At 35.5% G+C, this 26,529-nt stretch overlaps 2 protein-coding genes across 3 annotated transcripts in view; one reads left to right on the top strand and one right to left on the bottom strand.

Annotated features, from left to right (window-relative positions):
- The window catches only part of LOC136030488 (deoxyribodipyrimidine photo-lyase-like), a 126,757-nt gene extending 123,966 nt beyond the window's left edge, over positions 1-2,791 (bottom strand). The window contains exon 1 of the mRNA XM_065709508.1: positions 2,721-2,791. Within this exon, the coding sequence (XP_065565580.1) occupies positions 2,721-2,722 (2 nt within the window). The 5' untranslated portion in view covers positions 2,723-2,791. The remainder of the gene's footprint in view (positions 1-2,720) is intronic.
- Positions 2,792-4,888: 2,097 nt separating this feature from the next.
- LOC136030487 (carnitine O-palmitoyltransferase 2, mitochondrial-like) overlaps positions 4,889-26,529 on the top strand; it is a 106,405-nt gene continuing 84,764 nt past the window's right edge. For both annotated transcript variants that reach the window (XM_065709504.1, XM_065709506.1), the window contains exons 1-3: positions 4,889-4,990; positions 7,883-8,091; positions 21,159-21,360. In XM_065709504.1, coding sequence (XP_065565576.1) covers positions 4,929-4,990; positions 7,883-8,091; positions 21,159-21,360 — 473 coding nt within the window. In that variant the 5' untranslated portion in view covers positions 4,889-4,928. The remainder of the gene's footprint in view (positions 4,991-7,882; positions 8,092-21,158; positions 21,361-26,529) is intronic.

Here is a 26,529-nt window from a genome sequence, read left to right as displayed (position 1 = left end):
CAACATACAATCAATTTACAACATCCATGATTGCAACAGACTTCTCAATATAACCTTGATTTACAAAATAACCAATTTACAACATCCATGATTGCAATGGATTTTTCATTATAACCTCCTTTAATGTCAAATAACTTCTCCATGTGCTGCTTCCATCCTTTTACAATATTTTTAGCAAAATATAGGGGTCCACTCAACCTTCTAAAATGTTCACAAGTACAAGTCCTTCACAGTCATAGAAAACGGTTGCCATACCTTGTTGATGAAAATTTCACAGATTTTTTGAATGTCCCATGTATTATTGCATTTTGTGGTACTGAGAAGGCAAATTTGAACCCATGAGTCAGAATTGAATGATAAAGACAATGAACATGCAAAGCTGTATTGGTAGCCCATTAAAAATAAATAATAGGAACTTATTGGTTGTGAATTCAGGTTATATGATATAATTTCACAAAATTTATGATAAATATGGACCTATGATAGATTTGTACCTTCTACATAATTATTTTATTAAAAACAGAAAAAGATTAATTTAAAATTAAAGTTTTTCTGAAGAAAGTAAAGAGTGAAGTTGAAGCTCAAAAAAAAAATTATTAATTCACAGCCTATCAAATATAGGTCAACAAAAATAATGCAAATAAACCAACTGGTTAAGCCAGTACCTCTCCCTACCCCTCTTGACCTACTGCTCAATGCTACAAAAAAAGAGTAAAATTTTAGTTTAATTACTTTTTGCTATCTTGGAAAAGGGTTAGGTTAGGAAAATGACACTTTCAGGGAGACTAAAGTATATCCAGGAAAGGTATTTTGGTAGATTTGGTGCAGTTGATATAGGCTGTTATTTTGTCAAAAACAACCAATAACTCATACTTTAATTGAAAATTTGTCATTTTTAAGAGCTCAAATAGTGCATGCTCAAAGATTTGCAGTAGAAGCAATTATAACATTCATAAAGAACACAAAAAAAGGAATCAAGTACTATTTTCACTTTATTGGTTAGTCAATTATATGAACTGCAAAACATTTACTGGTATTTTGAATACCTACCTTTTCTCCTCTACTTCTAGAGGGCAGTGAACTTTGGTGGCCTTTAAGAATATTTGTGTTACAAGAGTGAGACCTTGCAAAATAGATCTTCTGCTTAAATGAAGTACATGATAACTGTTTTCAGCTTTAAAACTTTGCTTGATCCTAATAGATTTAATAGATTTTTCAATAGGTTATCCTAGATTTAGAAAAACCCCATTAATATGACTTAAAATTCTACTCAAATAACAGGAATTGCATTTTCAGACACAAAACCAGAGAAACTGAGAATTGAAAATTAAGGTAAAATGTTGTTTTGTCAAAATTTCATACTGTTTAGTAGGCAAATTTCTAAGAGTTGATCAACATGGAAGCAATGCCTTCCCATAGTTTGTTTTTGACCTTGGATGTATTAATTAAAGTTTCATCTTCATAACCTAGCCCCTTTCCAAGGTAGCAAAAAGTAGCAAAACTAGAATTATACCCAAAAAAAGTGTCAGCTAGACACTATCTAGAATAGAGTCTATTCTAGATTATGATCTAGATTGGGAAGGACATTTCAGTGGGCCTAGGCTTTTTTGCTTGTCCTATATTAATTATGTAACACTTTTAATGATGTTTACTTTAACTCTTTTAACCAGCTTTATATATTTTTGTATGCTCACATACTTTGAACCTAGTTATAGAAGCCTAAGTAGCCTAGGCTAAGTCTAACAGAGTGGATTCCAACTCTTGTGCATGAGGAAGGGTGAGGAAGAGGTCCCTTAATAGATTTTAGCCAAGGTTTATTTCATAGCTTGAACTCTTGGAGAAAATCACCAAGAGAGAGAAAAGGACAATAAAGGTAAAATTCTAGTTTATGGACTTTTGGCTAGCCTATCTCAGAATGGAGTTAGGTTAGGAAAATGAAACTTTCAGGGATGGGTCTAAAAGCAATAGTATATGTTGTGAAGGTATTTTATAGTACCCACCTCCACTCCTTCCTCCTCTAGAGGGCCCTTAAATTCACCTGTATGACAGGTCTAAACCTATTGAAATTTTGACAAAACAACTTTTTACCTAAATTTTTAGTTACCAGTTGCTTTTTCTCTGCCTTTAGTTCTCAAAATGCAATTCCTGTTATCTGAGTAGAATTTTGAGCCATATCAATGTTTTTTTTTAAATCTAGGAAATCTATTTGCATATCTTTAAAACCTTATAAAATGGAATTGAGCAAAGTTATGAAGCTGAAAACAATTTTGTTGTGCTTCAATTAAGCAAGATCTATTTTTCAAGGTTTCACTTGTATAACATACATATTTTTAAAGGTCATCAAAGGTCAGGGCCCTCTAGAGGGAGAAGGAGTGGAAGTAGGCTAGTTGCTTCAAAATACCTTCCTGGGACATACTTTAGTCTGTAGATTCATTCCTGAAAGTTTCATTTTCCTAAACTAAACCCTTTCTTAGATAGCAAGAAGTCAATTAACTAGAATTTTACCTTACCTTATAGTAAGTGAATAGAATTTTAAGAATATTACCTTGTATCAAATTTTATTTCAATAATTTTCAGACTGTTGTTAGGGATAAGAAAATCAAATTATAATTTCCGTTGCAGGTACAAAAGCAAAATTCTTTAAACCTTTTTCCTCTTAATCAATCAGTAAAATGCAATTGAATTAGCCATAAATGAGCCGAATAAAGTTTTGGACTTACATAACTTCCTTTTAAATGCAACTGTACATGTTCAAAGCTTTTAAATTATTTTTGTAGTATTGCCATCTATGAATATTTTGGAACATTTCTGACGGAATTTTCTGCACTTCTCCGGGTTTGAATAACAACAGTTCCATTACAACTGAATCCTCCGTTTAACTGAACCCCAAGCACCTGAGCCACTGTAACTGCACCCCCATGCAACTGAACCCACGTGCAACTGGATCCCCATGTAAAAGAACCCTCATGCATCTCAAACCCCCGTGCCACTCAACTCCATTTAACTGAACCCATGTGTAACAGAACCCCCGTAAAACTGAGCCCTCGTTTTACTGAGCCGTCGTGCAACTGTTATTTCATACTTAGTTTTTCAGTAGTCTGTAAATGTGAGGTAACATCATGGGATAAAACACAAGTTCGAATCTTTATTATGTTCAATATTGTTGTAAGTGTTTGTTTTTTGAGTCATTAGATAAATTCCAGTCAAGATGATTCATAAAAAAAAATTTGAACCTCGATCATGTTGTTTCTTTCTTTCCCATTAAACAGACCACTGTATTTCGTGAAGGCTACTACTCTTACCGCTTATTATTTGTACAACAATTGAGTGCAATGTCGAAAGCAAAGCCCCAGAGGAGATAAAGTGATTTTATTTACAAGACTGGATTCACGTTGATCGTCAAGTTATTCATGTCCGAGAGTGACACATTACTCAACAAAATTAAAGTCCGTTTTCATCTACCTATTTTGGAATGTCTGTCTTATGTGAGTGCAAGATCAAAATACAGCTTACGAGTTATCTTGAAGAAATTAACCACACGCTTCGATGTGCAGAAAAGTTCAAAGTCCCCTCTAGACGTTTTCGCAAAAAGACGGAAGTGACTGACTGATCAAAAAATCCCGGTCTTGTTGCAGCTAGCCATCCGGTTAAATTTTGACTCCAAACCTGGAACGAATCTGTTAAACCGTGCTTCGGTATAGTTAGCAAATTGCGTTTGGAGACAAAAAGAAAGTTTACAAGAACCCTAAAAGACCACAAAATAATGTAGATTTCAAAAAATTCGAAAAGATAGCTAGAGATTTTTCACTTTTGTGAAAAAGTTTTAGGCGCAGCGATCGGACTTCTGTCGGTAATATTCCAGAAAAAGCTGGATTGATTATTATAGAAGTGATTTTTCGTCGCCTGACCTTGTTGTGGAAAGTAAATTTGAAAAAGAGCTTGACCGTTTGCTCGCCGATTCTCTGCGTTCTGCTTTTATAGTTACGCCGTTTCATATCAAGTTTACTCTAAAAAAGATTAAGAAAATATCATCTGCCGGTGTTGACTTAATATCTTCTAAACATTTCAAAATTCTATTGATCTTCATCGCAGTATCTTTCAGTACTTTCTTTAAGTTACACCATTTTTCTATTTCTTCTGGTATTATGCCTTAAAAATTTTGTATTGGTCAGATTATTAAGACCCGTTAAAGGGAAAAAAGTTCTCGATGATTGTCGATCGCATCGACCTATAACCGGTTCTTGCACTTCTTTTAAAATCTTCGAGTCTATTATTCTTCCAGAAATTTTCTTGTTCTATGCGCATTGGATATGGTCAGAGCATTTGATTCGTGTATTTTTGCCCTGGTTTTGGCTCTAAAGAGGGATAGGTAAATCAGTTATAAAGTGTCTTCAAAACAACTATAAAAATATTCGTGCCAAAATGAAGTGCGGCTCAGAGCTTTTTAGTGTCTTAATGGGCGTCAGACAAAGAGGCCTTACTACTCCAAGCTTTTTACTCACTCAGTCATTTCAACGGAAAGTTTTATTGAGTCCACCTGTATTTACGGTGGTTTAGACGTTTTATTAATTAAGCATGACTATGATATTCTGAATCTGAGTCACACTTTCTCTGATTGTGAGAGCAGTTTCTCGAAGTTAGAACAAGATTATCAGCAGACTGGATCGAAATTTAATGTGGATAAAACTACAACTGTTGGTTTCAGCCTCAAAAAAGGCTCTAATAAATCTCTCCAACTTGCTGAAACTTCTACTCGCTTCTCTAAACGCCTTATTTACCTGGGAATACTTATTGTAAATTCAATCAAAGAAACAATTAAGCTTGCCATTCAAAATTTGAAAAAAAAGACGAGGATCGCTTATGCGTCACTTGTCTCTAGTGTTACAAAGCATTTTTGGCAAAACTATTTAAAATCTCGAAAACTCGGAATGGCTGGACTTAAAGCAAATTTCCTCTGGAGGACAAATAAGGTTTTTATTAGATGTTATAGGTATGTAAAGACTGCTAGCCAGTTCTTTTGCATAAGAAATCTGGCGGTAAAATTCTAGTTTATTGACTTCTTGCTATCTCGGAAAGGAGTTATGCTAGGAAAATGAAACTTTCAGGGATGGGCCTAAAGGCTAAAGTATGTCCCAGGAAGGTATTTAAGTACCTACCTCCACTCTTTCTCCCTCTAGAGGGTCCTGACCTTTGATGACCTTTAAAAATATGTGTGTTATAATAGTGAAACCTTGCAAAATAGATCTTCTGCATAAATGAATCACAACAAAATTGTTTTTAGCTTCACAACTTTACTCACTCCCCATTTATAAGGTTTTAAAGATAGGCTATGCAAAACATTTCCTAAATTTTGATAAAAACATTGATATGGCTTAGAATTCTACTCAAATAACAGGAATTGCATTTTCAGAACTAAAGGCAGAGAAAAAGCAACTGGTAACAGAAAATTAAGGTAAAATGTTGTTTTGTTAAAATTTCAATAGGTATAGACCTGTTGGTCAATTTTGGTATTACTGGAACAATTTTTTGGGGTCATGAAACTATTGTTAATAGATGCATTTTGACTTTTTGAACATCTTTTCTCTCTTGCAAAACTACCACAAACTCACTGTTATGGAGTTATTCCAGCCCAAATGTCATGTAGCCTATTTACAATAATTTCTGTTTTCATTGATCAGAAATTTGAAATCACTAATGTTTTAAGACCAGATTGCTCTGTGGCTTTTAGAGACAATTTGTACAAATTTTGGATGTTTAGAGAAGATTATTTATAAAAGAATCAGCCTAAGATATTTTGCCTTTGGAATGTACTTAACCTAACCTCTATCTAATATCTATTTTCTATTGTGCATATTATCATCAAATAATGCTCAAACAAGAAAAAAAAGGGCTAACTTTGAATAAAAATAACTTGCTTACCATAATACAGTCTTTGTGTATTCTCTTGACTGGATGCATTGATCAATAACTTTAGTCTATTGATCAATAACTTTGGTCTTAAGATAACAATTATATAACTCAAGAATGATCTTACAAATTAATTATTCACAAAATTTCAAATAAGCTGCTATTTACATGAAACAAGTATTTACACAATCTCAATTTCATCCTCTTCTGTGACAGAGGCCACTTGTACCCTTGTACTGCTTGACATTTCTATTCTATTCTCTAAGGTTTGGTCCAGAAGACTGAGTTGCCTCTTGTTACCAAAGACTTGTTGTCTTTTGGCCCAAATGTTTACCAAAGCCAAACATTGCACCTAGAAGCTGAATATGCTAAAAAGCTAAAGAGGAATCCCATAGAAACAAAAAGAACAGAAAACAAGAAAAAAAGAGGAAAAAGATATTGACCTAGAACAAGACCATTTGATTCTTGGAAAGAGGTTCAAGTTATAAGAAGCCATCTTCTTATAACTCATTTCTTATAACTTATAACATCTTCTTTATAACTTCTTATAAAGCAAAAAGTAGCTGAAAGGCTAAATCAAGAAGCTGATGAAAACTTAAAAAAATCTATATATTCTAAAGTCTTTTGGAAAATGAGTCTTGTTCAAACTATAATTGAGATTTTTGGTAGGAAACTATATAAAACAGGTGAGGTAGCAGTAAAGGTTCAGTAGAGGGAACAAGCAAGAGGTATCCTTGATAAAACAAACAAATGCAGTAGAGAAATAACTGATGTCTTTTGTACTTTTTAAACAAAAACTAAAGCATCTAATTCAGTTTCAAATTAAAAAATGAAGTAAAATAACAAATACAGGCACAACTGACTTTCTCTTTGAGTCTATTATTGTTAGTTTCTGAGGTAAACCAACATAATTTATTTGCATATTTGGCTTGTAAAAAGTCCATATTTTGCTCTGAAAGCTAATAAAGTTATGTTAGGCCTATCTACCAAATATTCAACAGGAAGCCTGGTAATTATATAACCCTCCCTCAGGAGCTCCAAATATAGGGCTAGTGTGCTTCACCCCTAGTCCCTTTATTTTATGTTTTCAATAACATTTCACAAATACTAATAGATGAAATATCCCCTTTAACGCAAATGCACCACTTTTGGCCAAATTATGAACTAAAAAAATTCCAAACATTAGAGAGTCAAATGTATAGCAGGCATAGCCTATTTGTAGTTAAAAAGATGGGTTAACTTGGATTCTTTCTTAACCTTTTTCAAACTTGTATTTCAAAACATTTTTTGACTTCTTTTCAATCATTCTTAATAATTTGTTGGAAACATAGTATTGTTTTCTTCTTGATTTGCTGTGTTTCTGAATAGTTTGTTTTGAAAAGTTCTGCTCCCTTTTCCTCTCTCTGTCTTTTTCTCCCAGAACGATTTATAATTATTTCTTCTAGCCTCTCTGTCTTTCAGTTTCAGTTTACTAGGTTTCATACATTACTCTCCATCATAAGTGTGAAAATTTATATGGTTTTGTTTCTTAGGTTAGTTGTATGTTTTTGAGAGGATTTGTCTAGGGCTAGTTTCAAGTACTCTTTTGACCATATACTGAACTTTAGGCTGTACAAATAGTGGTTCCCACTTTCTTGGGCTGTGATGAAAGAGATTCATGTTATTATACCATGTATTGTTGATGAACATAACCATAGTTTATGTTTTTGGTTGTCCATCTGAGTCAAATGAAAAGCAGGTCATCCCCAAATGGGGTGACAAGAGGTCACAAGGAAGAATTTAAAGAAATTGGGACTTTATGAGAGACAGTAATGAGTTAAGTTTTGAGCAACTTGATGATAAGTAGGAGTGTTCATAGTTAGCATGGCCACAGACAGTTTGGGGCAGCAGTGAATTTGTTTGTAGTAGTAATTAACTTAAATGATGAAACCCCAGCCCATATTTTTTCTGTCACTAATGGACATATGTGTTTCAGTGTTTCTGCAAACAGTGAAGATTATCAGTTTTTGCAAAGAAGCAAGCTTTATACATATCACTTTCAACAATCACTCCCAAGACTTGCTGTTCCTAATCTTCATGACACATGCAGGAGGTACTTAGCTGCACAAGAGCCTCTATTAAATCCTGAAGAATATACAAAAACTGTTCAGTTGACAAAAGAATTTGAGAATGGTGTTGGACAAAGTAAGTGAACTGCCACTTGGTTTGTTTTAGCTGCTTTAGCTTGGTTTGTTTTAGGTATTTAGCTGCACAAGAGCCTCTATTAAATCCTGTAGAATATGCAAAGACTGTTCAGTTGACAAAAGAATTTGAGAATGGTATTGGATGAAGTAAGTGAACTGCCACTTGGTTTGTTTCTATTTTATTTATTTATTATTACAATAGCGGTAAGCATTAATGCTTGTCACAAAAACACAAAATCATAATACTAATCTAAAGTAAATTGGCAACGACAAATTAAACAGCAAAAACTTCTAAATAAAACAACACTACACAACAAAAGCGTCTAAATAAAAAGGCGTATTTACTAATGCACTCTTAAAATTTCGAACACTCTCTGCCTTGACAACCTCCAAAGGCAAACCATTCCATGGTCCAGCAACTCTACTAACAAAAGATAATTGACCAATTTTTTTCAGTGGTTTTGGGGGATATAATTTATAATCATGCTGACGAGTAGAGTGATAATGGCTAAATTTAAAAAATAAATTTGGATCAACATCATCCACTCCTTTAATTATACGAAACACATTTACAAGGTCATTGCGACGTCTACGAAACTTCAACGACGGGAGTTGAAGCCTAGAAAGTCTCTGCAGATAAGAAAGGCGCTGAAGGTATGGGACCAATCTAGTGGCCCTTCTCTGAACCTTTTCTATCCTATGCTCATCCGTTAGACTTAATGGAAACCAAACAGAAGTATTATACTCAAGAAGAGGGCGGACCATTGATTTGTATAATAATAAGAAATTACGAAGGTTGAACCTACTAAAGCTTCTCCTTATAGATGATAAACGATAATTCGCATTCTTTACAATTTCCGAAACATGCTTACCAAATTTCAATTGGGTATCAAAGTAAACACAAAGGTCACGCACTATTTCGTTAGAAGGGATTTTTATGCCAGACAGCTGGTAAGTATGCACAGGTGAGAGTTTACGAGCATAGTGTAGAACAACACACTTAGAAGGGTTTATGAACATGGAATTAGATTCGCACCAATAAGTTAGAGAGTCAAGATCCTCCTGTAAAAGTTGCACATCGTTTTGGTCTCGTACTGGTAGATAAAGTTTTACATCATCCGCGAACATCTTGACAGTAGAATGCTGAACAGAGGAAGGCAGATCAATGGTACCTTCAGGGAGCTAGAGTCATGTATTTATTATACATCTTTTTCTCCTCTGGAATTATGTCTTCTTCTTCTTCTTGAATTACCATTTAAAGCAACCTTTATGGGTCACACTCAGTTTTTGGTGTCTAATAAATAAATAGCTGCCTTGAAATTTTTCTCAATGTTTTTCATTAAGGGTACCAAGGTTTTCTAATTTGTAAATTAAAAAAAATAAATAAGAGAATTGTTATAACAACAGTAAAGATCAGTGCTAAAGCCTAAAATAAGTGAAAATATTAATATAGTCTTTCTATCTTAAAACAAGTAGAAATTATTACAACTAAATAAATAAAGCTTCAAACCAATCCAATTTCAAATTAATAACAGTCAAACTTAAATAATTAAAAACCACCACAAATCACAATTGGATTGTTACCTCCCTCAATTGCCTAAAAGTTAGCCTTTTTTTAACTTTAGTGAAAATGACATAAATTTTGAGCGTTTTTTTTTTTTTTTTTTTTTTCTTCTTCTTCTTTCATAAAATCATCAGAAAATTTAAATGCTTATCAAATTTCCAAGGAAAAATCTACAACTTTTTTTTTAACAAATTCCTGTTTCAATTTTGGCTTATTATGCTATATTACTATTTCTGTTTGTTATAGGCTTCTATCATTCTCTACTTTTTACTTTAATTTGGATTGTTTTTTAATGACATACTTCCATTATGTGCATGTTGCATACATGTTGTTTTTGCTTAAAATGTAAAATATGAGATTACAACTTTAGATTTGTGCAATGCGTGAATATGGAAGAGATTATGATCTAGTTAAATCGTCTTTTTCTTCAAAAAACTCTTGCCCAATGGGTATCAATGCTTCCCTTTTGACATCCCTTAGCTATTAACCACGTTTGGTGTCGCTCTTTGTTGAACATTGTAATGATTTTGATAATCTGACTAATTATCTTTTTTTCTATGTCATTGAGCAGGTCTTTTAGAATTGAAAATTTTGTTCAGGATGGTATTGTTCAAGTTCTTCTTTTACTTAGAGAGATGCTTCAAGTGGTGATGTCTAGTAAAATATTATGCACTGAATGGATTCAATTGCTACTTGTTTTAAGCAATTTTGTTAAGATGCAAGATGCATCTTCCTTTCTTCTTTCTGGAACAAAGCTTGCTTGATATTTAACTCTGCGATGTATTTTGTAATCTGATTTTTTTGGGGAAATAGGGACTGAAAAGACTTAATAGATGTGGAGAGCCTTGCTCTCTGTGTGTCTCTAAGTGCAAAGAGGTTTTATCACCTGGACATGACGAGCTGGTTTCCCTTTGCAGCTAATCCGTTGGCTGGAACATTTCCTATTAATTCCTTAATGGCTATGGATGTTTTTGAACTAGGCTATCTTTCTCTGTTTTTAAAAGCTAAGCAAGCTCTTCTGAAGAAAGGCTGTATCACCGTTGGAGACCACACAATGAATTTATTCTCGATTCCACTAAGATTGTGATGTCAAGTTGACCTGGTCATTAGTATTTAAGGCTTCATCTGTTGTTGCTACAGCAGCAATAAGAAGGAAAATACCATCTGCAATCTATTTTATCATGTTTAGTGAAAGTTGAGGTAGTACAGTTGTAATACCAGTTTATCAATTCTGTCCAACAGGGTTGCTGCTAGCCAAAATGTTAGGGAGATGTACAAGGGATTTTACCGACTGGTTGGTCATTTTTAATGATAGTATTTTGTCAGTAATTCGCATAATGTCTGTTTTCTAATACAACACGTAAAATCACTGCACAAGTCAGTAAAACCGCTGCATTTACCGACCAAGATTCAGATTTCGGTACATATCATGTCACTAATTTAATGCTTTTTATTTAACCAAAAGGAAAATTGTGGCACCATCTGTAAACCAAGTTTGAACTTACTGAAGATGAAATGTCAGTATTTTTGAGGTCTTTATTGAAATGAAGAGGGAATTTTAGCGGAATCGTAAAAATTATCCTGCTTCGTTTCATAATTTTACCGATTTATTTGTCTACCAAGTTACCAAAACATTGGAGGGACGTCCCCCCATATGTTATGACCCTGATGACCAAGCCATCTGTTCAGGTTTCGAAATGTCTACGGAGCTACTCTTGAACTGTTCAATTTCTTTTGTATTTCCAGCTGGAAGCATAATCATTCATTGATTTTTTATTTTCTATAAGCTGGAGGAAAGTTTGGACTAGAGGCGTTTTCTATGGAAAAGTTTCAGGTGGTATACGGAAATATACATTTTTGAGCTTCTAACTGGGTATGGAATTGGAGAAATAAGTCCTAGATTAAGGACAATCCCGCCTTATGTTTACTTTGTCGCCAAGCGTATATTCGACCACAAGATATAAATGCCTGTATAACTGGATTTTTGTGAAACATTGAAGGACGACCTTGTTGTGTTATCGGTTATATTTGAAGTTCTTGATAACTGTCTTGTCTTATCAGAGGACGTGAAGTGATGTAGCCCTAAGACAATTTTATAGCCATGTTTTGAACACCCTCTAGATTTGCAAGTAGTTTTTGAACAGGTTCTGTATGCTACTATCCTATTCTGGTACAGGTCTTATATACTGAAAGCAGAAGTTCCAAAGAATCTTTAATGATTTTGCCCAGTCTGTGCCAGCCAATCTTTTTATAATGTTTGTATCTTGCAAGCATGTCTTTTAATTTCCCTTGTATTTGGTTCTTAAGTTAACATAGGGTGTAGGGTGATTTCATGAAGCTTTTGTTGGATTTGATTTTCCAGAGTTTTCCCGTCAATTTTTATTGTGTTAATTAAAGAAAGAAGCTTTTTCCACAAAATAAAGTTTTTCAAAGAAAAATAAACAACTCCATCAAACTGAAAATGAGCAAAAATAAAATCAAATTTTCTACGTAGCGGAAAACTACCTCAAATCAGCCTGATAAATAAATGACACCCAAAACGAACGGAAATTGCAATAAATAACCCAGTCAAACACAAAACGAGCAGAAATTGACATTAGTAGGGCTCAACTTCCTCATACCTTCCCAAGGCCAGAACATAATTTGGGCAAATAAAAAAGGGCAATAGAACTTCTTATTACCAATCCAATGAGTCCCCTCCATAGAATATACGACCACCTTTCTATAAGAACTTTATATGCCCTCAGGATACAACTTACAACCCTTGCCCTGGGAGCTGCAGGGGGAGAGGTTTATTCCTCCCAACCATAATTTTCGAAATCATCAACTACGGTGAACAAAATCGTTATTTCTAAATTTTGGATTGGAGGTGTTAAGGGAAATGATGAGTATGGAGGGGAAGCTGGCTGCTCCCAAATCACTTTGGCACTTCAAAGGGTACTACAACTTCCAATTTTAAATCAAATAACCTCCATCTGAAGTTTTTTTTGTATGACCACCCATTCCATATAAACCTTATGTGCCCTAATGGCATGACTCACATCCCTATCCCCAGGTCGCTGGAGAGTTGTGTCAACCCTAGAGGTATTATTTTATATTCTTTGAACTATTTTGAACAAAATAAGCATCTCACAATTTCAATCAGATGTGTTTGGCGAAAAGAGAATTTGTTGGAGGGGGGATAAATGCCCTGCATTAATTTTGAAGCTTAAAGAGGAACTGCAACTTCCAGATTTTCAACCAAATGAGCTAAAGTTTATAAGGCTATCCTTTCCATAAAAACCTCAAATACGCCCTGGGAATAACTTGCAACCCTTGCCAGATCTTTCAACTACGTTGAACCAAATGGCTACATCAAAATATTGATTGAAAGTGTTTGGGAAAATGATTAGAGTGGGGGGCATTTACTCTCTAATCACTTTCGACTATTTAAAGGGCACTTGCCCTCTCAGTTTCTAATCGAATGAGTCCTTTTTGAAGTTTCTATGACAACACTTTCTATAAACATATTATAAGCCCCCAGAACATAACTTAAAACCATTACCCTAAGGGCTGTGGGTCATCTTCAAAGAAATAATTTCCAGGCCTCTCAACTACGTTGAACAAAATGAATATATATATATATATATATATATATATATATATATATATATATATATATATATATATATATATATATAAATGCTGATCGGAAGTGTTTGGGGAAGAGATAGGTGTGGGGGGGGGTCTAATCACCCTCTGATCACTTTAGACTATTAAAAAAGGCTCTAGTCCTCTCAATTATAAAACCTCTATAAAAAACCTTATCTTTCCATATCTTAGCTTTCTATAAAAAACCTTAAATGCCCCCAGGGCATAACTTACGACGGTTGCCCTAAGGGCTGAGGTTGCTTGTCATCCTCAAATATATAATTTCCGGACTTTTCAACTATGTCACGGACAAAATGGCTATGTCAAAATGCTGATCGAAAGTGCTTACGGAAATGATGGGTTTGGGGAAATTCGTCCTCCGATCACATTTGACTATTAATAAGAGGACTAGCCCTCTCAATTTTCAATCAAATGAGTCCTTTTAAAGTTTCTTCGACAAAGCTTTCTATAAAAACCTTATGTACCCCAGGGTATAACTTACCATCTTCGCTGTAAGGGTAGTGGAGGGGTGGGGTGTTATCCTCAAAAACATAATTTGTGGACCCTTCAACTATAGTGAGCAAAATTGTTGTCTCCAAAATTTGATTGGGAGTCTTTGGGGAAATGATGAGCGTGGGGGGGGGGTTGCTCTCAGGTCACTTTTGACTCTTAAAAAGGTCTTAATAACTTTCTGTTTCAAAGCAAATGAACTCCATCTGAGGTTTATGTGACCACCACATTTCTGTAATGAGTTTAATTAATAATTCTTAATGTTTATATGCTAGTTCTTCGGTTATCCTTCCCAGTTTTGCTGATGATACCCATTTTACTGTGGCAGCAAAGACTTAGCTCATTTAATACAAAATTAAAATAGGTATACTATGCATACGTAAGTAATGAGGGTGAATAAACTTCCGTTAAATCATAATAAGTATGGTAGGTCTTCTAATTATTACCCTTGAATCACTGATATACAAATAGATAATTATGTAGTCAAGCGGACCAATAAAATTTGACACCTTCGTGTTATTGTTGATGAGTGCCTTAGTTTTAAAAATCATATATTTTTTATTAGTAGTAAAACTGAAAGAAATGATGGAATTATGAGAAAGTTAAAGAATATATTCCCGAATTATGTGATGAGATTAATTTATTGATCTTTAGTCTACCCCTAGTTGGTTTTTTGTGCGAATATATTGTCTAGTACATCGTCCACTTGAAGCAACTACGTGTGATTCGGAACATGGCACTCTGAGGACCGGAAATAGCAAAGGAACATCAGTTAGATCTCTTACTAACTAAAGATCACTTCCGGCAGAGGCACCACTTGGACCAAATCTTGGGGTGGGTATGAACTCCATCTTGGCCCCCCCCCCTCGACTCACTTTGTGTCGCGTAAGAAAAAATGCGGGTTTTGGCAGCACATTGATCGAATATTCTAAGTAAAAGCGCATTTTCAGCACCCGTGTGTTGCCTGGAAAGGTACTGTAACCGAATGTGGAACTCAGCCACACTGACCTCTAAGATTAATTATAACATCGAAGGTCACAATCAATGAGGTTAAGTGATTAAACTGAAAGTGGAAAATTCAACCAGACTACAGGCTGGCTTTCCTCAGCGAGAAACTTTCTTATTTATGTAAACAATACGTCGGTGAAAGTAACCTTCATTAACATGCTGAGGCTTGTAGCAAAAATCTTGGTTTTCCTTCAGCAGAAATCTTTAAGATCAAATATATTTACAAAAGGAAAAACAAGAAAAAAAAATATTACAACACTCAAGGTAACAAGGGGAACTGCCAAGGTTTCATCTTTGCAAAATTGTCAACAAGCTGGTCGTAGTCCAATTTTTTACTAAATCCTTCTCTGCAAACATCAAAAGGAGGTAACAGAGACGATCGTCTCCTGTTGTAGACCGTAGGTAGTTTTTCACTATTTCTAGGCTAGAAAACAGACGCTCATTCCTTGCTGTTGTCACAGGAAGTTTGGCAGCAATACGAAGTACTTTAATTACTTCTGAGTAAGCCACTGGTAATGCCTGAAGATGGTTGACAATGTCTAAGAAGTTTTCTGGCTTTTTCTCCTCATCGAGCAAGAAATGCTTGGCTATACCAGCTTGAGATTCGAGAAGAATGTTGTCGATGTCCAGCTCGCCGTAAAGAACAGAGAAACGCTTGAGCAACTCTGTGTCCATAAACTTGGTCGAGCTTGGATCCAAGGCTTCGAGTGTGCTAATCACTGGCAAATTATCTGTAAACCTTCTGTCAAATTCGGCTAGTAGACGGTCGAAAGTCTTGGAGTACTCTCACTTCATTTCATCCGCCAAAGTAGTAGTCCGATTTCCAGATTGGATGAAATTCTTTCCTAGCGTTGAAGTTGTCACAAATTGTTTCAGATGCTTTGTGATCTTTTGAGTTCTAATGCTAATGGCTATTAATACCTTTATATTTACCTAACTAAAAAGTTAATAGGCTTAATGATGTAAAGTCTTCTACTTCTCTCTGTGCTCTCGTCTTTAGAGTCTTATGGTAGCGTTGGCCTACAATCTGGGGCTCGACCGGTAGAGGATGTCAAGCGACTCTAACTTTCATAAGGTTTATGTGTCGAGCATAAAAATGTTTATTTACACATGTGATACAGTTGATGTACATAAAACGAGGACAGAAACAGAATAAGAACTGACTCAAGTAATCTAAAACGGTGGCTTATATTCACTAAAACAAGGAAATAAGCATCGAAACATTTTACAGGAACTGACCTATTTTAATCTGTCAACTTAGAGGAATTCTGCAAATATTCAGAATTTATAATATTAATATAATCATCCATCTAGGAAATGGGCATTTGACAGAACTTGAGACTTTATTATGTATCTAACCTACTTTCAAAGTTTACAATGATTAATAGCAAATAGCGTAATTACCCCAAGGGTCGTCAGGTAATTACGCTCTTTGGGTAATAGGCGTGCAGCAATTTCAAATCAATTGGACAGAATGGATTACGTTGCTCATAAAGGATTATTAAATAAAGGATTAGGCCGGCAAAGGGTCCTTTGTGGTGGAAGCTTGGGCCCCCTGGAAAATCTGGGGTGGGCATTTGCCCACTCCTGCCCCCCCCCCCAAATGGCGCCTCTGACTTCCGATAATGGAATACACAATTATCCTACATGATATGTAAATAAACTAGGAAACATCAAGTCGTTAGAACTAGATCTATATTTTCAATACGTCATGTTGGGCCAAATGTTTGGAATAGTTAGCTCGAATTTTTGAAAAAGTCGGCAAATGTGTGTCGTTTCCGTGGAGATCTTAAAACAATTTGTATCCAGTTGTATGATTTTTGAAGAGAAGTTAAATTTAAGTTCTTCACTCTCAAGTTCCCACAAAAAAAATGCATTTAACAGAAATAAATTGTCTAATTTTTACTGGATGGAAACAGAGTTTATGTTGTTGTTTAGAAAGGTTGTTGCGACGAGGAGTAGGGCAAATGCAGATTTTCTTTTTCTTTCTTCTTATTTTTTTAAATTGTATTCCTATGTTTAAGGGACTACTCTAAACAAGCAAAAGCCTTCGGAAGGTTAATTTTTTGTTGTATTGCTTATTTTAGTGTTTTTTTTATGTATTTTGTTGTGTATTTTCTTGAACCCCGTTATCAAACCGTAAAAACTTTATATGACCCCAGGACATGACTTAAACCGGATCCCCAAGGTATTGAGGGTTATCTCAACCCTAGTGGCATTGTGGTATGTTCTTTGGACTATATGAGCAAAATTGCTATCTAACAATTTTAATCAGATCTTTTCGTGTAAGAGGGGTAGTCGGAGGGAGGGGGGATAGCTGTATTTCATCACTTTTGACTCTTAAAAGGGAACTAGAACTTCCTATTTTTAACCAAATGAGCCTCGTCTAAAGTTTAGGCTATACAAGTATTATTTCCATAAAAACCTTAAATACACCCTAGGCATAACTTACAACCCTTGACCCCATGCTCTGGGGTTTGTTTCAACTCCAAAAACCTTGTTATATGATAGTTAGACAATTTTGAATGAAATGCATATCTCAAAGTTTCGCAACGCGTGTGAGGGGGGGGGGATAGCTGTCTCCTCTGATCGCTTTGACTCTTAAAAAGACTACTAGAGCTTATGATTACCGATCAAATAAGCCCCTTCCAAAGTTTGTATGACCACACTTTCTATAAGAACCTCATATGCCCCAAGGGTTTAGCTTACAGCCCTTGCCCTAAGGGCTGGAGGATTTGTTATCCTCAAAGACATAATTTCTGGACCTTTTAAATACGTTGAACAAAATTGCTATCGCAAAATTTTGATTAAAAGTGTTTGGGAAAATAATTGGTGTGGGTGGGGGGAGGGGTCATTTTTCCTCCTATCACTTTCGACTAATGAAAAGTGCACTAAACCTCTCAATATCCAATCGAATGAGCTCTTTTTGAAGTTTCTACGGCAACACTTTCTATAAAACCTTATATGCCCCAAGTGCATAACTTAAAACCATTGTCCGGGGGGCTGTGGGGAGGGCGGTGTCATCCTCAAAGACATCATTCCCAGAACTTTCAACTACTTTGAACAAAATGGCTATATCAAAATATTGATCGGAAGTGTTTTTGTGGAATGATGTGCTTGGAGGGTGGGGCTGGGGCCAATTACCCTCCGATCACTTTCGACTATTTACGGGACACTAGCCCTCTCAATTTTCAATCGAATGAGCACTTTTTGAAGTTTTAATAAGCAATACTTTCTTCGAAAACCTTATAACCATTGTCCTGAGGCTGTGGGGGGATTGCCATCCTCAAAGATATAATTTTCGGACCTTTCAACTACGTTGAACAAAATGGCTCTATCAAAAAGTTGATCAGAAGTGTTTGGTAAAATGGTGGGTGTCGGAGGGGGATTAGTTGCCCTCCAGTCACTTTTGATTCTCAAAAAGGGCACTAGCTCTCTCAATTTCCAATCAAATGAGCTGTTTTCGAAGTTTATACGACAGCGCTCAAAGACGTAATTTCTGAACTTTTCAACTGCGTTGATCAAAATGACTATCTCAGTATTTTGATTGGATGTGTTTGGGGAAATAGTGGGAGCGGGAGGGGGGTTATTTGCCCTCTAAAATTGAGAGGGCTAGTTTGGAGAAATAACGGGTTTTGAGTGGGATGTTTGGCATTCACCCTCTGATCATTTTCGACTATTTAAGGGACACTAGTCCTTTCAATTTCCAATCAAATAAGACCTTTTTGAAGTTTCTACGACAACGCTTTCTTTAAAAACCTTATATGCCCCCAGGGCATAACTCAACCGTTGCCCTGAGGGCTGTAGGGGCCTTTTCATCCTCAAAGACAATGGCTCTATGAAAATGCTGATTGGAAGCGTTTTTTTAAATGATGGGTATGGGAAGGGGTTAGTTGCCCTCTAATCACTTTCTACTATTAAAAAGGGCACTAGTCCCCTCAATTTCCAATTGAATAAGCTCTTTTAAGTTTATACGACTGCGCTTTCAATGAAAACCTTATATGCCCCCAGGGTATAATTTACAACCCTTGCCCTGAGGGCTGTGGGGGGATTGTCATCCTCAAAGACATAATTTACGAACCTTTTAACTATGTTGATCAACATGGCTATATCAAAATTTTAATTGGATGTGTTTTGGGAAATGGTGGGTACGGGAGGGTGGTGAGTTGTCCTCCAATTACTTTTGACTATTAAAAAGGGCACTAGCCCTTTCAATTTCCAATCGAATGAGCGCATTTCAAATTTCTACGACAGCTCCTTCGATACGAAGTGCCCTGGTCTAAAACAAACCCCCCCAAAAAAAACAATAACACATTATGCCAACATCGTTCTTTACTTAGGCAGCGCTATTGCGCTGCCTATGATATGATGTCAAACATTTTAGTGTGTCGGATCCAATCATCGTAGATGTTTCACGTGATATTTGGTTGGCCCCCTGCTGAGAAATAACAGTGAAGCTCATCCAGGTGCTTCCTGTGCATACTTTTTCAAGTCGTCAGTGTTACTTCCTGTATGCTAAAGAGGAGATCATCTACATAGGCACCTCTTCCTGTTAAATTATTAGAGGAATAAAGCTCGCTCAGAAAAATAGGAATATGAAACGAGTCATTGGGGATCCCTGCTGAAAGGCCATCTTTAATTCTTTTTCTGTCGACAGTTTATTAGTTACGCCAAACCCGGTAATACCTTTCAGTGAAAAAGCGTGTGGTAAATTGTATAAGTTTTAGGAAAGGGCCATAGAATGCATAACCTTGGCCATTGCTCCTTTTGCTCATGGTCAAAAGCGCCCTCACAGTCAATCGATATGGCAGGTACGACTTACTTACCCATTAAGTTGCGCCTGACTGAGCTTTCAGTCAGTAGGCTAGTATCAGCCTTTGTGCATCAGCCTTTTCTGAAGTCAGCTTGGATATTAGGGGTTTTTGGGGGTTCCCAAAACCATTCTAGTCTTCTGTCTACAAATTTTTCCATTATTTTGCCGAAAGCAGGTAAAAGGATGGCTGGTTTATAAGTCTGAACCGTTTCTGCAGGTTTTCTAGGTTTTCTGATTAGCCCTCTTCTAAATCCTAGAAAATAAAGTGTAAACCCAATGTGTAAGATTTTCCCTAGTGTCCAGTAACGGGTTGTGAATTCAGTCAAGCCTTTATCTTTCCATGAAGCTTTTAAACCCTCCGTAGTCTTCTGTCAAGTTGTTTTGGAGTTTTCTCGAATAGGTTTTTGCTTTTCCCTTGTTTTCTTTAATGTTGCCCCTGTTTGCCGTCAACTTGTGTATTTGTTCAACGTTTTCTGCAATCTTACTAGTAAACCAGTATAATTTAGAGATAAGGACATTCACTCTCATTTTTTCTTTAGTTAAACCATAGACATCTTTGGTACATTTGGGATAAAAGTGACCAGGAAAGTAGCATTTTCGTTGAAGAATAAGAGTCACAGATACACCGTAGGAGTTTAAAAAATATAAAATCAAAGGAATTCAATGTCAGAAAAAGCTGAAAGGGACAGCTTCACACCTACCCAGGCTTAGCCAGTGGTATGGGATACCCCAATCTGTTTATATTAAAACATTAATAACTCTCTAGTATGTAATTATTTAGAGTTTTGTGTTAGTATATTTGCCTCAGGTTCGTAATTAACGACTTCTCAAATCTTTAAATATCAATTTTGACGAAAATCAACCACTTTTCGAAATATGAGTTTACTATGTTTTCATTTGGGATTTTTATATTTTTACACTAACCTTAGATTTATAACTTATAATCTGAACAATTTTGATACGCCAGATTTGGTGAAGCTCAAATAATTTTGTGTGAAATATTTACTTAATATGTTTGACCGTTGTTTTTCCATGGTTCAATAGTTATCTAAAATTTGTAACAAACAAGGTAAGAACTCTTAAACGTCAACTTTGGTCCTAATCAAATGGGTATTAGCAATAGATGTGTTAGAATACCTGCATAACTGGTGAGTGTAAAGAGGAAGAATTGCCCAGGATTGGTCCAAATGACTCTCCCTTCTTGAAGGAAAATTAGGAAACAGTGGTCTAAAATATGCACTTTTATCTTCTTTTTGAACCCCTTCATCCACTAAGGCCTGAACCTATTTCGTGTATATACAAACCAAGGCCTTATCCAGAGGGTTGACCCCCCTCCTTAAATGTTTGGCTGACTCGTAAAAACGTAACAAAAATAACTTGAAACCAATTCTTGATGCGTTTTTTTAAGTTTTTTGTACCCCCCTGACAAAAACCCTTTTGTAACCCCCCCCCCCCCCGCCAAAGAAAAAATTCCTGGATCCGACCCTGGTACTAACAGTATAATTGTTTTTTATATTTTTAGTATATTTTTCTCTTTTTTTAGAGTTTCATCAAGAATTGATGGATAGAGACAGTAGGGACAAAGACACTAGCTACATAAGTGAGCCATGGTTTGATATGTATCTCAGGGACCGGCAGTCTATTCTCCTGAATTACAATCCTTTTATGGCATTTGTTGATGATCCAAAACCTGAATATAATCGCCAAGATATAAGAGCTACAAATTTCCTGATTTCAGCTTTAAGGTATTAAGAGATTTTTTCTACTGAAGATAAAATGCTTATACTTAAATATGATTTTTGAACTTTTAAAAGGTTTTTTGTTTCTTTGCTATATATTGATCTCCTCTTGAAAGATAAAAATCTGAACTGGCCAGCCATGACAAAAACGAAGAGAGAGGAAAATTTCAAGATGGAGAAAAGGATTTTTAAACTTTTAAAAAGTTTTTCGTTTCTGTGCTATATATTGATCTCCTCTTGAAAGATAAAATCTGAACTGGCCAGCCATGACAAAAACGAAGAGAGAGGAAAATTTCAAGATGGAGAAAAGGATTTTTAAACTTTTAAAAAGTTTTTCGTTTCTATGCTATATATTCAGCTATATATATCAGCCATGACAAAAACGAAGAGAGAGGAAAATTTCAAGATGGAGAAAAGGATTTTTAAACTTTTAAAAAGTTTTTCGTTTCTATGCTATATATTGATCTCCTCTTGAAAGATAAAAATCTGAACTGGCCAGCCATGACAAAAACGAAGAGAGAGGAAAATCTCAAGATGGAGAAAAGAAACGGGATTAATGCCAGTAGTAAGTTAAGACAAATTAAAACGACGCGGATATTTTGCCTGGCGTCTTCTCTAAAAACAAAGATGAAATGTAAAATCGTCTATAAAACCTAAAATTAAAGATAATCTAGAACTAAGAAATAAAAAACAAACCAATATCTATATATACAATTAATAATACTGCGATTGAGCACTATAGAAGTATTTGTATGAATAATTGTTAGTTACTTCAATGAGAATATTGAAGCGACTGGATAAAATAAAATGAATAAAGATTTTCAAAATTTAAAACAAGAATTTAGAATCAGAACTTGTATCTTGTATTAAAAAATTCAAGTTCGAAAAATTCGAATTTATGATTTCAAAATTATCTGGAGCTTAAAATTCCAAAATTAATAGAAATTTAAAATGAACGAAAATTATGAATATCAGTTTTTAAGGTATTTAAATTTCAACAAAGTATCTTCAGGAAATTGTCATTTCTTTTGAGGAAAGAGGGATAACAATCCAAGGATGAACACATAACCAAATTCAAAAATAACATATAAACAAGTTCAGTGATCTTATCTACCACTTCAATGTTCTCATTGAACTAACTAGCAATCGTTTATACAAATATTTCTACAGTGCTCAATCGCAGTAAAAGAAAGTGAAAATTGATAAAAGAAAATGAATATTAAATTAAATATTTTGTTGCCAAATAATCCTTTTGTCTGCTGTCACTGTTGCAATTCTTCTTGGCAGTCGTAAGCTAACAAAATGATTATTTCTCAAAATAATAATTGATTTTATATTCCTTTTCGATTCCGCTAAACAAAAAACCTCAAGGAAGATTCCACTTGAAGATGGCAATGCTACAAGAATTCGTCGACATTACTGAACCCATTACAGAGGACGTGTGTTCCGAGTTTTAGGCTATGGGGGTGAGTCGTTATTATTCGATGTGGAGTGGGATGTGAAACAAGGCTGAATACTTTCGCCACCGTCTTTAACTATACTAATTATATCCTTAACCCTGCCTTACATGGACCCTGCGTAATGAGAATATCATTAGGTTGCTTTGATGTTCTCATTGAAGTAACTGTAATAGCTTCTTTTCCCTATGTGGATCAGTAGCAACAATTGTATTGTGGTTTTATTTGTTTTTATTTTAGTGCTTTTTCTTTTTATCTTGTGCTGTGGACGCCTAGTTTAGGTACAGGTGAAATATCCGCGTTGTTTTAGCCTTTCATCTCTTTTCTCTCTACTGGCCATAGTCTCGTTTGATGTTTTTTTTCTTTCTTTTTTCTTTTTTTCATTGAGTTTTATCTCTCTTCGTTGTTAGTTATCATGGCTGGCCAGTTCTGCTTAAGAACTTTCATTCTCTATACTCGGCCACAAATGGGACAAGCGCTAGCTAGAGTTCGCTGAAGAATTGGTACAAGACCAGCCATCAAGGGAGACCTCATTAAGAGGTTTGGCCGGATGGTGGATGAGGCGGCAACGCCCAGTCCTGCCGAATTAACTTACTTACCTACTGCAATTAAGCAAGTATTAGAAAAAGATGACACACTAAAGGAACAAAATATAACGAAATAGAGAGAGAGAGAGAGAATGGTTTATTTAAACAACAATCGTAGCTCAAATGGCTAATTTGATGTTAAAATACAAAACATGTTATTATGCACTATTATTTATTGACGTAAAAAAAGGGACAAAAGAGTTCTGGTAGCGGTTTATCCGAGCACGCTCAGGCACAAGTTTTAGCTTCTGTCTCGTACGTAGGATGACTGGTCTTTCCAAGAATATGTTCTTGAAAGCAAGTCAAAAACTAAAAACTAAAGTTTTTGACCTTGAACAATTTTAATGCATCGCTTAGTTTTTAAATGACTGTTCAAAAAGGGTAGATTGTATTATTAGACGGTGAAAAAAAAATGGATATTTCGGTCGTATATACAGTGACCGTCATCACCGAATATACTAAAGTAAAGTAAATAAAACCAACGAAATAACAAGTGCACTAAATAATATGTAATTATTTTATTTTGCATATATATATATATATATATATATATATATATATATATATATATATATATATATATATATATATATATATATATATATATATATATATATATATATGCAAAATAAAATAATTACATATTATTTAGTGCACTTGTTATTTTGAAAGCAATACTGGAAGCGACTCTTCTTGACTTCCCAGTTTCAAGGATAAAATTTCAGTTTATTATCCTTGGTGCTTTGTGTATTGCCAGTTTTACTATTATCATTTTTCTGTGTAATTAATTTTCAGCCATAAAATAGAATGATAAATCTCACCTTTTATTCTTGTTCTTCTTCTTTTGTAATGTTTTTGTGACTGTTTTTTAGCTGCTGATCACTAGACTGTAAAGAGCTGGCCTAACAAAAGCAACAAATGAACAAATAGATACAAACTTTTATAATGGATTTTCTTTAAGTCTATCCATGAGCTTTTCAACCAACTCCACTGCTTTAATCTATAGAGGCGTTCGTGTCAAAACATCAGTGGGTCTTTGGCATTGCAAAATCATAAAAATATTCTCTAAAAATCTGTATTCGTACATAAATAGATGAAATTAACTTTTTTGCCATGAAACACTGAACGAAACTCTTTAGACGTCCATTTAACTTAGTCTCTTCTTAAACGGGCTTAAAAATTTTTCCACACTCAGGCTTCACTCAACAATAACTTCTCTAAAACGTGCTGAAGAAAGTCTTCCACATTCAGGCTACACTCAACAATTACCAAAAACTCAACACGTCTTTTCTACCAGCAGATCGGTGCACTAGAACCAATTTGATGCGAAATTTCACCCCATTTTAACTGAGCTTTAAGTTTTCACTTCTTTGATCTCAGTTTGTGCACTTTTGTTGTTTGTTTTTATGGCACTTGGTATTAACCAAGTGACATATAGCAGTCGCCAATTCTGTCGGTCTGTTGGTCTGTCTGTCTGTCGGTCCCGGTTTTGCTACTTTAGGCACTTCCAGGTAAGTTAGGACGATGAAATTTGGCAAGCGTATCAGGGACCGGACCAGATTAAATTAGAAATAGTCGTTTTTCCGATTTGACCATCTGGGGGGGGGGAGTGGGGGCCCGGTTAATTCGCAAAAAATAGAAAAAATGAAGTATTTTTAACTTATGAGCGGGTGATTGGATCTTAATGAAATTTGATGTTTGGAATGATATTGTGTCTCAGAGCTCTTATTTTAAATCCCGACTGGGTCTGATGACATTGGGGGGAGTTGGAGGGGGGAAACCTAAAATCTTGGAAAACACTTAGAGTAGAGGGATCGGGATGAAACTTGATGGGAAAAATAAGCGCAAGTCCCAGATACATGATTGACATAATCGGAACTGATTTGCTCTCTTTGGGGTAGTTGGGGGGGGAGGAGGAGTAATTCTTAAAAATTAGAAAAATGAGGTATTTTCAACTTACGAACGGGTGATCGGATCTCAATGAAATTTGATGTTTAGAAGGATATCGTGTCTTAGAGCTCTTATTTTAAATCCTGACCGGATCTGGTGATGGGGGGCGGGGAGTTGGGAGGGGGAAACCTAAAACTTGGAAAACACTTAGAGTGGAGGGATCGGGATGAAACATGGTGGGAAAAATAAACACAAGTCCTAGATACATAAACGGAACGGATCCGCTCTCTTTTGGGTAGTTGGGGGGGGGGTATTTCTGAAAAAATAAAAAAATGAGGTATTTTTAACTTACGAACGGGTGATCGGATCTCAATGATATTTGATATTTAGAAGGATATCGTGGCTCAGAGCTCTTATTTTAAACCCGACCGGATCTGGTGACATTGGGGGGGGGGGGGGAGGGAGAAACCTAAAAATTGGAAAAAATTTAGAGTGGAGGGATCGGGATGAAACTTGGTGGAAAAAAACACGAGTCCTAGATACATGATTGACATAACCACAACGGAGCCGCTCTTTTTGGGGTAGTTGGGGGGGGGGGGTTAATTCTGAAAAATTAGAAAAAATGAGGTATTTTTAACTTACGAACGGGTGATTGGATCTCCATGAAATTTGATTTTTAGAAGGATATCGTGTCTCAAAGCTCTTATTTTAAATCCTGACCGGATCTGGTGACATTGGGGGAAGTTTGGGGTGGGGAGACCTAAAATGATGGGAAACGCTTAGATTGGAGGGATTGGGATGAAACTTGGTTGGAAAAATAAGCAGAAGTCTTGCATACGTGATTTACATAATTAGAACGGATCCGCTCAATTGCGGGGGGGGGGGGGGGTAATTCTGAAAAATAAGAAAAATGACGTATTTTTAACTTACGAAGGAGTGATCGGATCTTCATGAAACTTCATTTTTAGAAGGACCTCGTAACTCCGATATCTTATTTTAAATCTCAACTGGATCAAGCGTAATTGGGGGGGGGCAGTTGGGGGGACCGGAAATCTTAGAAAATACTTAAAGCGGTGAGATCAGGATGAAACTGGATGGGAAGAATAGAAACCTGTCTAAGATACGTGACTGTCATAACTGGACCGGATCTGCTCTCTTTGGTGGAATTGGGGGGGGGGGTAATTTTGAAAATTGAGGTATTTGTAACTTACGAAAGGGTGACCAGATCTTAATAAAATTTG

Source organism: Artemia franciscana, chromosome 8, assembly GCF_032884065.1.
Source record: "Artemia franciscana chromosome 8, ASM3288406v1, whole genome shotgun sequence".
Taxonomy (NCBI): domain Eukaryota; kingdom Metazoa; phylum Arthropoda; class Branchiopoda; order Anostraca; family Artemiidae; genus Artemia; species Artemia franciscana.
Note: the sequence above shows the minus strand (reverse complement) of the source record. Positions and strands in the feature narration are given on the sequence as shown.